This window comes from Littorina saxatilis, linkage group LG12 (genome assembly GCF_037325665.1).
Source record: "Littorina saxatilis isolate snail1 linkage group LG12, US_GU_Lsax_2.0, whole genome shotgun sequence".
NCBI lineage: Eukaryota > Metazoa > Mollusca > Gastropoda > Littorinimorpha > Littorinidae > Littorina > Littorina saxatilis.
Window position 1 is genome coordinate 20,235,545 of NC_090256.1, and position 14,116 is coordinate 20,249,660.

The 14,116-nt window shown below is 37.7% G+C and overlaps 1 protein-coding gene across 7 annotated transcripts in view; it reads right to left on the bottom strand.

Moving 5' to 3' along the window:
• Positions 1-795: 795 nt before the first annotated feature.
• The window catches only part of LOC138981464 (uncharacterized), a 32,152-nt gene continuing 18,831 nt past the window's right edge, over positions 796-14,116 (bottom strand). For 2 of the 7 annotated variants that reach the window (XM_070354382.1, XM_070354381.1), the window contains exons 19-22: positions 13,817-13,906; positions 13,240-13,342; positions 12,264-12,412; positions 796-3,285 (exon numbers count right to left, since the gene is read on the bottom strand). In XM_070354382.1, coding sequence (XP_070210483.1) covers positions 3,129-3,285; positions 12,264-12,412; positions 13,240-13,342; positions 13,817-13,906 — 499 coding nt within the window. In that variant the 3' untranslated portion in view covers positions 796-3,128. Of the gene's footprint in view, positions 3,286-5,855; positions 5,891-9,890; positions 9,964-12,214; positions 12,413-13,239; positions 13,343-13,816; positions 13,907-14,116 lie in introns of those variants that run through there. The other 5 variants (XR_011460641.1, XM_070354383.1, XM_070354384.1 and 2 more) reach the window with 5 other exon arrangements.

Here is a 14,116-nt window from a genome sequence, read left to right on the forward strand (position 1 = left end):
ATAAAAAACGATGCTGTTGGTTCTTTTTATTTTCTTATTGTTTGATTCATGCTTAGCAGTTTAGTATGCTTTGTTTTCTTCTCAATTCAATGGATGGCTATAAAATAAGCATTTAAATGTGAAGGTGTTAAAATTACCCATGATCTGAGCTGTTCACATAGGTGAAACTATGCAAGAAAGCGAGACCCTGGATCTGCCAAGAAGTCTCGGCCCGCTCACAATAACAATGACCGAGACTTTCAGTAATTCCTTTGCGTGACGTCTAACCCTCTTACGTCATAATGTGACGTCTTCAAATAGTTTCTATCACACACGTCAAACACTTTTGACCGAGACTGACGTAATCCATAGACTCGGAAATGTTAAAGTTTCTATCACACACACACACACGCACGCACAGACTAAGTTTATCATCGCATAGGCTACACTTACGTGAGCCAAAAACCATGACCAAGAATCAATACATACTGTGCCAAGGGCAAGGGAAACAACCGCTGTAAATTGACATGATTTGCTTGTAAATTTGAAGCCAGCTGACTGCTTCCCCTGGACATTGGTTTTTCTCAGGTTAAGGCTGGCTTTTATGTTATAGTTTCTTGGTCCGATTTAAAAAAAAAAAAAATTCTCAAGAAGTTAAGGTTATTTTCTTAATTCTTTCTTTCTTTATTTGGTGTTTAACGTCGTTTTCAACCACGAAGGTATTTTCTTAATTATCACAGTGAATATGCAAACAAACAACACAAAAATAAATCAACTGGTAAAATCCACACAAACACCCGTTACACCAAAACAAAATCCAAAAGAATATATCTTTATTTATTTGTTTTTCATAGAGGACGTTTTTTCCCCATCATTTCACAATGGACAGTTTCGAAAGAATATTACAATGACATTCTCTCTCCTTTAACAGAAAAGCGTAAACCATTGTTGACTCGGACATCCTGCTATCCAAGACACTCTTAATTATCTCATTATCAACAGAAATGATAGAATAAGGAAAGTGAACGAGTAATCAACAGATAACAGGGACACGTTAAAGACCGTTGCATCTTTCTGTTCACCTGAAAAATGAACAAAAGCGGGACTCTCCAGAAAAAAAAGATACAATCGCAGAACTTTATTAAAGGGACATGAACTTGCACAAAAATACATATTATAATGCCATCAAGACTGTCCGTATCTGGGAAGAAATCCCAAACTGTTATCGTATTGGTGTAAGATTTTAAATTGCATGGCAGGTTTGTAGGAAAGGACTTGCGGGGATGGGGGAAGGGAGGGGATGTGGAGGGGGAAGAGGTGAAGGGAGGAATGCAACCCTATGCACAGCCTCTTTCCTTTTGCAGATGTCTTCAAACTAATGCAGCTGAGAAGACAAATTTGAACCACACTGTAAAATGTTACTAAAAATCATTTTAAAATCTACAAAACGCCATTGATGCACTCACAAAGAGTAACAAACACACAGTCTTGCACTCTGTTTAAAACAAACTTTCAAAGTTCAAAAAAGGTCTTTGCCTGAACACATTAAGGCCACAGGAAGTTTAAAGGAGCGATCCCCTCAACAACCATCAGTACTTTCAGCTTGAAGAAATGAGAAAAAAAGCTCCATATTTCACTGTCTTTACTTTTGTTGTGCTCTAATGAGAAAAGAAACGTCTTTGGGCTTTGACAACAGCAGCAAAGATGCTTGAATTTAGCCATGTTTCAGCAGCAACACTTCATCTTCGTCTCCTAAGAAATGCTCACAAGTTGTATTCTTAATTTCGAAAACAAGCTTGAAAGTCTTTTTTCTTTTTTTCTGTATTAAAATACCCCCTTCCTCCTCTCAGCCTTTGCGTCATTCTCAGTCAGACTACGGTCAAATAACAAACTGTCAACAGACAAGCCATGACATCCTGTATGGCTTGAAAAAGTTTGGGGCAAAATAATCATTTGCAAATATTTTAGCAGTAAAATTTGAGTTGTCAGAAAAGCTTGATTTATCAGCTGGAAAGCAAGTCTCAAGACTGGATGAGGTAATCTCTTAATGATGATGGACCTGAACCTAAAAAACATATCATAAGAAAAGGATATGCATTTAAAAACAAAAGCAGTTCAAACAACAAAAAAGCAGCCATGACCAAAAACAGGAGAGAACCCCAACCAAATGACTGAAATGAGATTCTTCAAAACAACACCCTGTCACTTTTTCCCATGGTGTAAATTCGACAGTAGCAGCTTTCCCCTTGCAAGGCAAAACCGTGAGAATGCACGTAAATAACAACAAAAGACAATGATAAATGCAGTCATTGGCATCACCCAGATCAATCACATACAAATCATACCAGTCTGAGTCAAATGCCTTGGAGTAATCTGTTAACTTGGAAAGAATCTGAAAAATCTCAATCTTCTCAATCTTAACTGTACACTAAATAAACAGTCAGAAATAAATGTTTAATCGTCAGAAATTAAAAATATGCTTGTACTTCAAACACATTTCAACCCATATTTTTTATTTTCTTTCTGATGCCTGATGGCACAAGAAATAAAATCATTTATTCCAAAACATGTATTATAATCAAGGACAATTCTGCTTTTGCTGATTCTTTTTCCGGCTTCTTCCTATTACCAGGAATTTAATTTATCAATCAACGGTTAACTAAAATAATTTTGTTTAAAGTCATGAGTTCTATTGCCTTTCAATGTCATGTACAGCGGTCAACTTGCCATCACATGTGTATATGTATGTAGTAAATATGCATGTATGTCTGCATCTTCACAGTCAACCACTATAGTCAACAGTCTCTACCACCAAAGTACACATTCACCCCTTTCACAAGAACGCTTAATCCTGTCAATACAAAAAAAAAGAGTTCAGCACAGGCCTTGAACACAGCCTCCATCAGACAAGACAGTCCATCACACATTTCTAAATCAGCACACAGTAAAAAAAAAAAGGAAAAAAAGCACAATCATCCTGAAGAAGAAAAAAAATCAGCAATGCCACGAGTTTAGACGTCGTTCTTCCACCGTACAAGTCAGCTGTAGATGCCTCAACGGTCTCCACACTTTGAAATCACACTCACGCACCAAGCGTCCTCTTTTTAATGTCAGCAGATACCAGAAAGAAAAAAAGGGGGTCTCTGGAGCTATTTCTGCCAGGGTTTTTTGTCTGCCCCTTTAGATTTGGGGAGGTGAAGATAGCGGCACTTGTCAGCATAATCACACCCTGTTGTCCTCCAGAAATAACACTCGTCTCCATTGACTGGCCCGCTCAGCTTGGGTATGTTACGAACTCCACTGACACTGAAACACAGCAGCAATCGTTTTGTTACTGTGAAGAGGAGGAAGCACACTTAAACACACCATTAACATTCCCTTTTTGTTTTTAGTGTAAGACAATTAGTCAGTGTATACATGCACGATAAAGATGAGGAACAAGTTACCAGATTTAGCAGTTACAATATATGTGTAGAGTGCTAGATCATGACTTTGTTCATACATGCGAGTTAAGTACAAGGAAGATGTTAGCAGAAACTATTACAACATGCAAACAATGGATCATGGCTCTGTAATACCTGCTACATGTACTGTTTGTTTACACATTAGTGCTTGAGTAACAGCATGCAACATGATCAGAGAAAGGTTATAAGCTATGAAAGGTGATGTGGAAAAGTAAACTTTCTGTTTAACCTGAATAAAAAAGATGTAACCTGCAGGTATGATATTGGCTGGTTCCCCCCCCCCACGCCCCTCATTTTGATGTTTTGGAAAGCTACTGGGTCAAAATAACCTCCGAAATCACCTAAGCAATGTGGTTAAGGGGAGCCAAAAATCTTGATCATGAATAAAATGTCAGTATATTTGTTTACATTCTTAAGAGTTGTCTAGGTATTTAAGGAGTGTGCAAGTGAGAGTGTGCAAGTGAGAGAGAGAGAGAGAGAGAGAGAGAGAGAGAGAGAGAGAGAGAGAGAGAGAGAGAGAGAGAGAGAGAGAGAGAGAGAGAGAGAGTGTGTGTGTGTTGCATGCAACAGGGACAGAATGAAAACAAATGTTTACTGTATTTATGTGTGAGTATATCACTATATGGAATTAACTGTACATATGTTCAGTAAAATTTCACCCAGCAATCTAAAAAAAAATGGAGTATCGGGTGAAAAGCACCCCAAAAGACTAAGAAATAAAGAAAAAAAGAAAGAAAAAAAGAAAGAAAAGAAAGACAAAGTCATTAGTCAGTCAAACTATGCATTAGGAGTACTGAAAAAAGCCATGCCCTTCAAAACACACAACATCATAGCAACAAGCAATACCACTGCATTCACCATTCTATAATAATAATTGCAATCAAATTTCAAAACTGCATTCACCATTCTATGTGTTCAGTCAAATTTTAAAACAATAATGATGATGCAAAGCATCACAACATGGTCATGATGCAACTTTTTTGTTAAATACAAATCGGCGATGCAAAAGAAGGAGAACTATCACCAAGTATTGGCAGAAACACCAGAGACATACACAAATCCACACTTCCGTGTTCTTGCCACAACACATTGACAGTAACATACAACTCTTTCACACAAACACACACCCATCCATGCACATACCCAGTTTGTAAAATATATGCATGGTAAATTAACTTGTGAATAACATCTGGTCAAAACGCAATGACTTCTCTTAAATAAAAAAAATACACAAATGTTATATGAAGTCTTATATCGCGCGCGTATCTCCAGACTCGGACTCAAGGCGCAGGGATCTATTTATGCCGTGTGAGATGGAATTTTTTACACAATACATCACGCATTCACATCGACCAGCAGATCGCAGCCATTGCAGCGCATATCCTACTTTTCACGGCCTATTATTCCAAGTCACACGGGTATTTTGGTGGACATTTTTTTATCTATTCCTATACAATTTTGCCAGGAAAGACCCTTTTGTCAATCATGGGATCTTTAACATGCACACCCCAATGTAGTGTACACGAAGGGACCTCGGTTTTTCGTCTCATCCGAAAGACTAGCACTTGAACCCACCACCTAGGTTAGGAAAGGGGGGAGAAAATTGCTAACGCCCTGACCCAGGGTCGAACTCGCAACCTCTCGCTTCTGAGCGCAAGTGCGTTACCACTCGGCCACCCAGTCCACAAATAAGAAATTCTTACAAATAAGAATGTAAAGTAACAAATATGTTTAGAAATAAATAAATAAGCAAGCAACCAAGCTTTTTAGAAGCATTGGGCAAGCCGAAGGGAGGCCACCCTCATTGTGAGCCGCACCTTGTAAAAAATCTGGGATCCCATTTGAGTCCAAACTCATGGGTCTAGTTACGGGCAAGTGTGCTGTTGTGACTTCTAGACTATGCCAAAAAAGCGATCAACATCAAGAGTCAAGACATTCAACTGTTGGTGCATCCATGACTTGGTCTTCAGGTAATCAGAAATCCAAAAGAGAAAATTCAGTGAACTTCAGCCAAGAAAAACTTTTTGCTTTTGGAAGAGTCTGCTACACTTTCTTTCTTTCTTTCTTTATTTGGTGTTTAACGTCGTTTTCAACCATTTAAGGTTATATCGCGACGGGTCTGCTACACTGAAACATTCACAGACGTTCCATCTCAGTTTGGAAGGAGAAAACTACCCACTATCCCTAACATTCAACGAGTACACACAGAGAGTTAAGAAATGCTTATGGATGATGTACTGTTTTCAATTATGGTTGAATTGACTACCTGAATCGTTCATTACGTAGATTCTCTGTAATTGATCTGTGAACTTAAAAAACGCAAGCCTTTGTTATTTTGTGCAAACGAGAATGCGAATGAAGAAAAAGAATGCCACAGTATGTCACTACATGTACATACAAACTACGTCATACTTTCCCCCTTTTTTTCCGGCTCCAGCTACAGGTACCTGAGACAAAGGGAGATAAACAGGACGGAGCACTGACATTTTAATCCAAATTTGTGACCTTTTCAGAAATCTAAAGCATTCTTTCTTTCTTTCTTTGGTGTTTAACATTGTTTTCAACCACGAAGGTTAAATCGCGACGGAAATCTAAAGCAAGCAACTGTCCACAAATGTGGCGCTTTTTATGAGAAAACTCCAATAATGTGTATATGTTTTGGGATTTTCCTGCGGTTTTATACATGACACTCTTCTGAAGGAGTCAACTCGATTTCTGATGATTCTTTTCGAATTGACTCAAAATCTATTTTCGTATTAAAAAAATCATCACAAATTCCAGCTTCGTTCTATTTCTTCTACCATTCAAAATTACCTTAGATTGTAAAAACAATTAGGTTTAAAAACAAAAATACTAAACAAGAAGGGCAAAGCCCATACGACTCACATGCTTGACCTTGACCTTTACATGACCTTGACCTTCAGGGTCAAATAACTAAACCTGGCAATGACATCATACACTAAGAACTGCTTTACACATTTTTCCTACCAAAATACATCCAAGGTCATGCAACACAAAGCTGTTAATTCAAGACATAGGAAGTACAATGGTGCTTATTGGCTATTTCTACCATGAGATATGGTCACTTTTAGTGGTTCACTACCTTATTTTGGTCACATTTCATAAGGGTCAAAGTGACCTTGACCTTGATCATATGTGACCAAATGTGTCTCATGATGAAAGCATAACATGTGCCCCACATAATTTTTAAGTTTGAAACAGTTATCTTCCATAGTTCAGGGTCAAGGTCACTTCAAAATATGTATACAATCCAACTTTGAAGAGCTCCTGTGACCTTGACCTTGAAGCAAGGTAAACCAAACTGGTATCAAAAGATGGGGCTTACTTTGCCCTATATATCATATATAGGTGAGGTATTGAATCTCAAAAACTTCAGAGAAAATGCGAAAATGTGAAAAATGGTCGTTTTTAAGACAACAATTACGGCCCCTGTGACCTTGAACTTGAAGTGAGGTCAAGTTGCCGCACATGTTTTTTGAGATCTTGTAACCATACACCATCAGGCCACATCAGGTGTTGATAGACTTAATAGTGTCCAAGAAAATCCAACGTTAAAGTTTTCCGGACGGACGCCGGGACGGACGGACGGATGGACGGACGACTCGGGTGAGTACATAGACTCACTTTTGCTTCGCATGTGAGTCAATAAAAGCCGTCCTCCATGCTATTTTTAGTGTAAAACTTACAAGCCTTGCTTTGCCAGACTAAAAGCCTGGAAATGAAACAGAAAATTGTACTCTCTATTCATTGAATGTTCTCCGTCAAGTTCTGACCGCACATTTAATATCACCGATTCAAAACTGGAAAATTGGAAGTGAATGATTTCCCAGATGGCAGCATTGCAATGTGTCAGAGAAGATGTCTGTTTGTCCTTCGCTTTCGTGTGTCACAAGCCATCAGTAAGATACATGCATGATTTGACTCTCAAGATCATGGAAATTTGCAATCCAAATAGAATATAGAAAACTAAAATTAAACGTTTCTTTAATTCAATACAGAATGTTATTTCTTACTTTTGACTCACACACACAAAAAAATAGAAAATTTACTTGTGACCAAAAAGAAAAAGAGTGACACACCTGCATAACATAAACAGTTTCACACTCATTCCAGAACAAAACAATGACCACCTTCCTACCCACCCAATAAACAGTGCAAACCCCTACCCTGTGAATCAATCTGTCACCTTAAAAGTTTTATTTCCAAATCCAAGGTATCATGTCAACTTATGATACAAAGAAAAATCAGAAAATTACATCAAGCCAATCTGACGAATGAGAAGGAATCAAAGAAAATCTTACTTTTCTGACCATCTCATTACAAAAATCCCAAACGGATAGACTATTCCTACAATGCCCATATTTTTTTCATAATATGGACACTTTGGTCAAGCAAACAGAATCATAGACAACAGAACATGCCCCTACTCTGAGGTATTCTATCATTAAAAGTATGGTTCTAAAGTAAAGTCATAAAGTGGCATCACTCCTTGTTATCTGGATCTATGTTTCACCTGTGCAACTGACAAAAGTGCTTCAGATATTTTCAACTTTCTAAAGGAGTTTTGAAATCTTGAGAACAAAAATCAAAATTTACTCTCATCCGCAAAAGTACTCTCTTACTCTGCCATCTGTGTCCTTCTCATCAAAGGAAAGGCCTTGAAATTGAAAAGCCAAACAGCTGAAGTTTTCTGTCACTCAAGCATATTTTTCTTGACTTGCATTACCAAGCTTCTTAATGCTACTGTCGGCATATAACTCTTAACTTGCACCCCCACAGACGGAAACCCCAAACATTGTAGAATCAAATGTTGGACACATTGTCACTGTAAAAACAGACTGCCAGAGACCCAAGTTCACATGATATTGTTGATGTTTACTTAACACTCAGGTGTAGACAGTATATTCAAGTGAGCGATGATGCGATTGCTTTGGGGAACAATAAATGCCCCACAATCTTTGTCAGACCTGGGAACACCCGTTTTGCACTTGGAGTATTCTCAAGTAAACTTGGTGTATTTTCAGAAACATGACCGTACCCCACACAACATTTGAACATCCATGATTAAAACATGCTTCACACGCGTCCGTCACACCTTTAATTACGTGTACCTATACATTTAAAACAAATGCTTTTTTCAATGTTTACTGACAACAAGAAGAGCAAACGCTCGATCGAGTCACTTTCGCAGTTCTGAATATTATATGAGGCATCAGATGGACAGGAAGAAATTGCTATTCACAACACAATGAGTCACGTTCACATAAAATTTGAGCCCGGTCACTTTTATAGTTTCCGAGAAAAGCCCAACGTTAAGTTGTGTGTTGCCGAACAGAAAAGGCTAGTTATCTCCCTTGTTTTTCTGATAACGTTCGTAAAAGGCTACAGATGTAAATACTTTGATGTAAAGAATAATCCTACAAAGTTTCAATCACATCCGATGAACTTTGTCAAAGATATAAAATGTCTAATTTTTCCTTTGACGCTGACCTGTGACCTTGAAAAAGGTCAAAGGTCAACGAAACCATCGTTAAAGTGTAGAGGTCATTGGAGGTCACGACTAAACAAAATATGAGCCCGATCGCTTTGATAGTTTCCGAGAAAAGTCCAACGTTAAGGTGGTGTCTACGGACGGCCGGACAGACTAACACTGACCGATTACATAGAGTCACTTTTTCTCAAGTGACTCAAAAACTGTAATCATGTGTCAAAAACTGGATCAGCTTCGGGATGGGCTTGTAAAGAAAAGTAGTCTAGGAATTTTTCTCGTCGTATTGTTACCGTACTGATCGTATTTTCGACAATCATGCGTACAAAATACGGCGAAATCGTATGGGTTCCCAGGTCTGCTTTGTAATGTTTTCAATTAAAAACTTAAAATAAAATCAAAATAAACAGTTCCTGCAAGAGCCTATGGACACAGAAGACTTAAGTGAAATACATATATTACTGCAACTGCAAGCCATAAAACCCCCTAAGGAAACAAAAAAGATGGGGAAAAGCAAAATTAATAATTTAATACAGCTAGCAGAAAAAGGGGAGGAGGTAAGCAAACAAGTACAGAAATGTAAACCCACAGGAACAACATATTTTTCTTTTAAAAGCCAATCATTGCCATGACCGAACACTCAAGACCACAGACATTGAAACTGACAAAAGCTATACATACATGCACACAACAATAACTACAGTATTATAAACAAGTACAACAACCAGTCACACTTACAATTAAAATTCAACACAAAAATTTTGAAAAAATAAAAAAAAAAGAATTTAAAAAATATGCACATATAAAATAGGCACAAATCAGCTACAAATAAGAGGACTTCCCTTTCAACCAAATGACAGCTGATCTCCTTTCGGATGACAGAAGAACCACAATACACCAATAGATTGGACCAACTAACAGCGAATGGCGCAGTTTACCTTTAGCCACCCCGGCAGAACAGTCATAAGGCAAGGCGGCTATGCTAGAAATTTTCGGTTGTGTCCAGGTTTCCTTTAAGAGATAAAGTGGAGATAAAAATAGATATTATTGTTCCTGGATTCAATGCAGTAACACCAACAGTAGGTGGTGTCTTTACAGAAGGGAAAGAAAACTATTTCAGTCACTCAAAAATCTGTGTAGAAATTTCACTCATATTTATAATCTTTTCTTTGTACTGAATTCAGTTTTGTTAGAAGTGTTCTGACTCACATGGACATAATTATATATGGACAAGACAAACACACTCATTCTCAATGACACAAAGACATAAAAAACAAAAACATGTTTAAACAAGCACATGCTTTCAGTTTAAACGTTTCACCAACTACTCTTGAGATTTTCATTTTTACAGCGGAAGTTTATAAATGGTCAAGATCTTTAATGTCTTTAGTGAAAGCACTATAATAAACAGTTCAGATATCTAATAACTCATTCTAACCAAAATCAAATATATGATCAGGAAATATAATGAGGCTATGTCTTTTTTTCTGCGTCGGACAGGAATGTGTATGTGAACATCCCAAAGTAGTGATGAAAGAGGGCCCCAAAGGGTTTAAAATCGTGATCGTGATTGGCGTTTTTTGACCTTTCTGTGACCGTGATTGCCGAAATTTCCATTTCTGTGATCGTGATGGGACTTTGCCCGTGATCCGTGATGACAAAAAAATCAAGTCTCGTGATCGTGATCGTCATTTGTGATCGTGATGGGCATTATTGCAAAGCATTTTATTTTCAACGTACATTTTTCACAGCTGTATCACTCTATGATCCTCTATTCGTCAAGGTGTTTGTGATCGTGAAAACAAAAATCAAGGTAACTGTGATCGTGAAAGCTAAAATTTCCCTTCCCGTGATCGTGATGATACCCCCCCCTTTGGGGCCCTCATGAAACTATTACTTCTCAACATCTATTTAAATTACCAGATTGGCAGGAATGTATTGGCAGATGTGTGTGTAATTATGACCATTAAACCGGATATATTAGCATAAAGAGATTCAAACTTGATCATTTAAACTTTAAAATCAACAAAACAATAACACATGTACAGTGTGAATTAAAAAGCTCATACGTTCTTTTCTGTAAAAATGGCAGGACTTTTCTTTTCTTGAAGTCAACTTCCTTGGGTCAATTTTGACGTTATAACCTTTTTCTCAAGCAAGGTTGACGTGATTAAAAATTCTGTGCAATTGTGTATGTTTCTATAGAATACTAGTGAGTTTCATTCAGAAATGGAAAATTTTATAAGTAAATTTTCATTTGATTAATATACTTACCCGAATCACATATAGCATTTCAGACTGTGTCAATGCTATATGTGATTCGGAGTAAGAATATGTAATTTAATGAAGGGTTAATGATTCTATTAGCATTATATACCAGGATATGTGGGATGCGGGGACCAAAGAACCCAATTACTGATTTAGTAATAGAAAAAAATAGGGTAATACACTGTGTCAAGAGTCAAAGTCTTAAATTCATTCCAAACTCCACAGGAAAATAACACAATTAACACAAAATTACCTTGACATTTTGTTTGTTGCAAAGTTAACCCTACCTTACATGGTCTTTTGTTTGCCATGTCTTTGTCAAGCAATCACAGAAAAAAAGAAAATCTAGTCATTTCAAACATTAGTCATTGTCATATGTGAGGACGTTTTCTGTCTCAACTGTGTCAATCAGAACTTTCAGCAGTCCATATTGCTACTTTTAACTGAGGCAGAAAACAACAATGAACCAGCTAGAGAAAAGTGTCTGAGAAGTGTCCCACAACTCCTCTAGCGGTGTTCAAACAGCTAGAGAAAAGAAAATATATCAAATGTTTGTCAGTGAAACTCATTCTCTAATCAATGCCCCTCTCAAGATGCTCAATCATCCCTTGCAAGTAATACTGACATGCTTCACCACAAAATCCGGTATACAGCTTCTATTTTCAAGACTTTCAGATCCATAAAGCAATGTTGTTTTTACTTCCACAGAAATATAATCTGCAATACAAATTTCACGGAGTGATCTGTCACGCTTCATGTCACAGTTTACGCTTAAAAAATTAGAATTTGCAAAGCAGAGGCACCTGAACACCTCAAATCTCCCCCAAAGCCTCCAAAGGTTCTGTGTGCTGAAGAGCAACACTGAGTTATTATTTACCCCATCAATGAGTCCATTCACCAACTTGTACGCAATCCGTCATTTTTGAAAAGTCAGTATTATACACGATTTAACCGACAACAATGCCTATGGAAATAGTTGTGTGTAGTAGAGTACCTTTGCGTGAGACCAACTCAAGAAGCCCCAGGGCATAACACCGGCTTACCCCTTGGCAGGAGGCTTGTTGGTGGCAGCAGTGGTGGTGGTGGTGGTGGTGGAGGCAGGGTTTTTGCGAAGCGTGATTGTGTTGCCTGTAGAGTTGATGGGGTTGTCTGGGAAACGAATCAGTAAGTGTTGACCCTCACACTCTTGATTCTGCACAGTGAAAAGATTCTTTTAAAACCAGTTCAATCCCTCACCTGTCTTAAGAATAGGCATTTTGAGTACAAGTCAGGTTAAAGTGTATAGATGTATCAACATCTTTAGCAGAAGACCGCCTGACAAATCAAATCCGCTTAATACTTTACTGTTGTTAGAATTCACGACTGAAGCCTGTCAATCAACTTGTGGCATGAGCAAATTAGTTATAGACGCTACCCTACATGCAAGAAACGTTGCACTACACAGAACTGTGGAAAACTACAGAAGACAGCCGACTACATGTAACATCTCCAGCACTTGTTTTCAGGTACAAGAGGGCACCTGAGAAAAACATAAGTAGCCTTAAGTCAGGCTACAGCTCCTACATTCTATTTAGTAACTTAGTCTTTATTTTCTCATGAATTGTAACTGATGTCAGGCTGCTCTGGATGTAAGAACCAACTGTCTGTATGAAGGGGTAGTTATTTGTGTATACTCACAGTTGGCTCTTACCTTCAGACCTTGCAATAGTAACGGCCACTTTAGAAGGGCAGTTAACTTTAGCTTTTCAAAACATACAACAGTTAAACTTAAAGTCACATTTGGCATTAATTGATTCAAAGTCCTTTTTAGAGTAAAGAAGATATGTAAACCACAAATAAACTTTTATTCTTGACACTGGTAAGCGAGAAAGAGACACAAGAGTACGGAAAAGAAGGACAAGAAACAGAGAGAGATACAGAGAGAGATACAGAGAGAGATACAGAGAGAGATACAGAGAGAGATACAGAGAGAGAGAAAGAGAGAGAGAAAAAGAAGAAAGAGAAGACAGAGTTTCAAACCTGTAAACACTGCATAGCCCTTCCAGCTGATTCTTTCAATTTGAAATTGATGAAGGCGCAGTATTTTTCTGGTAACATCCGTACACTTACAACTGGACCATATCTGCAGGGAGAACAGCACACCAATGATGAAACACGAAGCACAAATACATGCATAACAACACTAACCTTAACTTGTCTAATTATATAGCATACATATTGGTTATCATTTTCCAACATCGCATCAACCGATATGGCTATCCGGGACCAATGCAAGTTTGTTTCCTTTCTGAGTTGGCACGGCAGTCTTCATGTTTGAAACTATTTACATGTAGGTCTATCACTTCTAGTAAGCCTAAAAAGCTCATGTCTTTTGACACCTGTTACTTCAAATCTTGTTAAAAATCTTAATGTGCTTTAAAAAGTTACAAATCTTATCCACTGGGTATGTCTGGAAATCTGTTTATAATACTTGATCATCTTTTTTTAACAGGCTTTTAAACACAAACCAACAATGTAGGCCTGGCAAAACAGCTACAGACACAGAATCCACTTTAGAACAAAGGTGAAAGGAAGAAAACAAAAAGTGGGAACTCACTTTGCGAACATTTGTGTAAGGCGTCTTTCTGTAACCTGTGGTAAAACATTCCCCACCCAAAGTGCTGTCAACCCTTCTGGATTCTTGGGGCTGAAAAAAACGTTGCAAGTGAAACAAATCCGTAATTAGAGACACTGTCACTTCATAGCTGACTAAGATTAAAATACAGCTTAACTTCAAAGAAACATGTGCAGAAGCATTGAAACACAAACAATACCCTTGCAGAGCAAAGATATGTGTACACCATGCTTTTTTGTTTTTTTAAACGCAAAAACACACAAAACAATAAATCCAACTGTT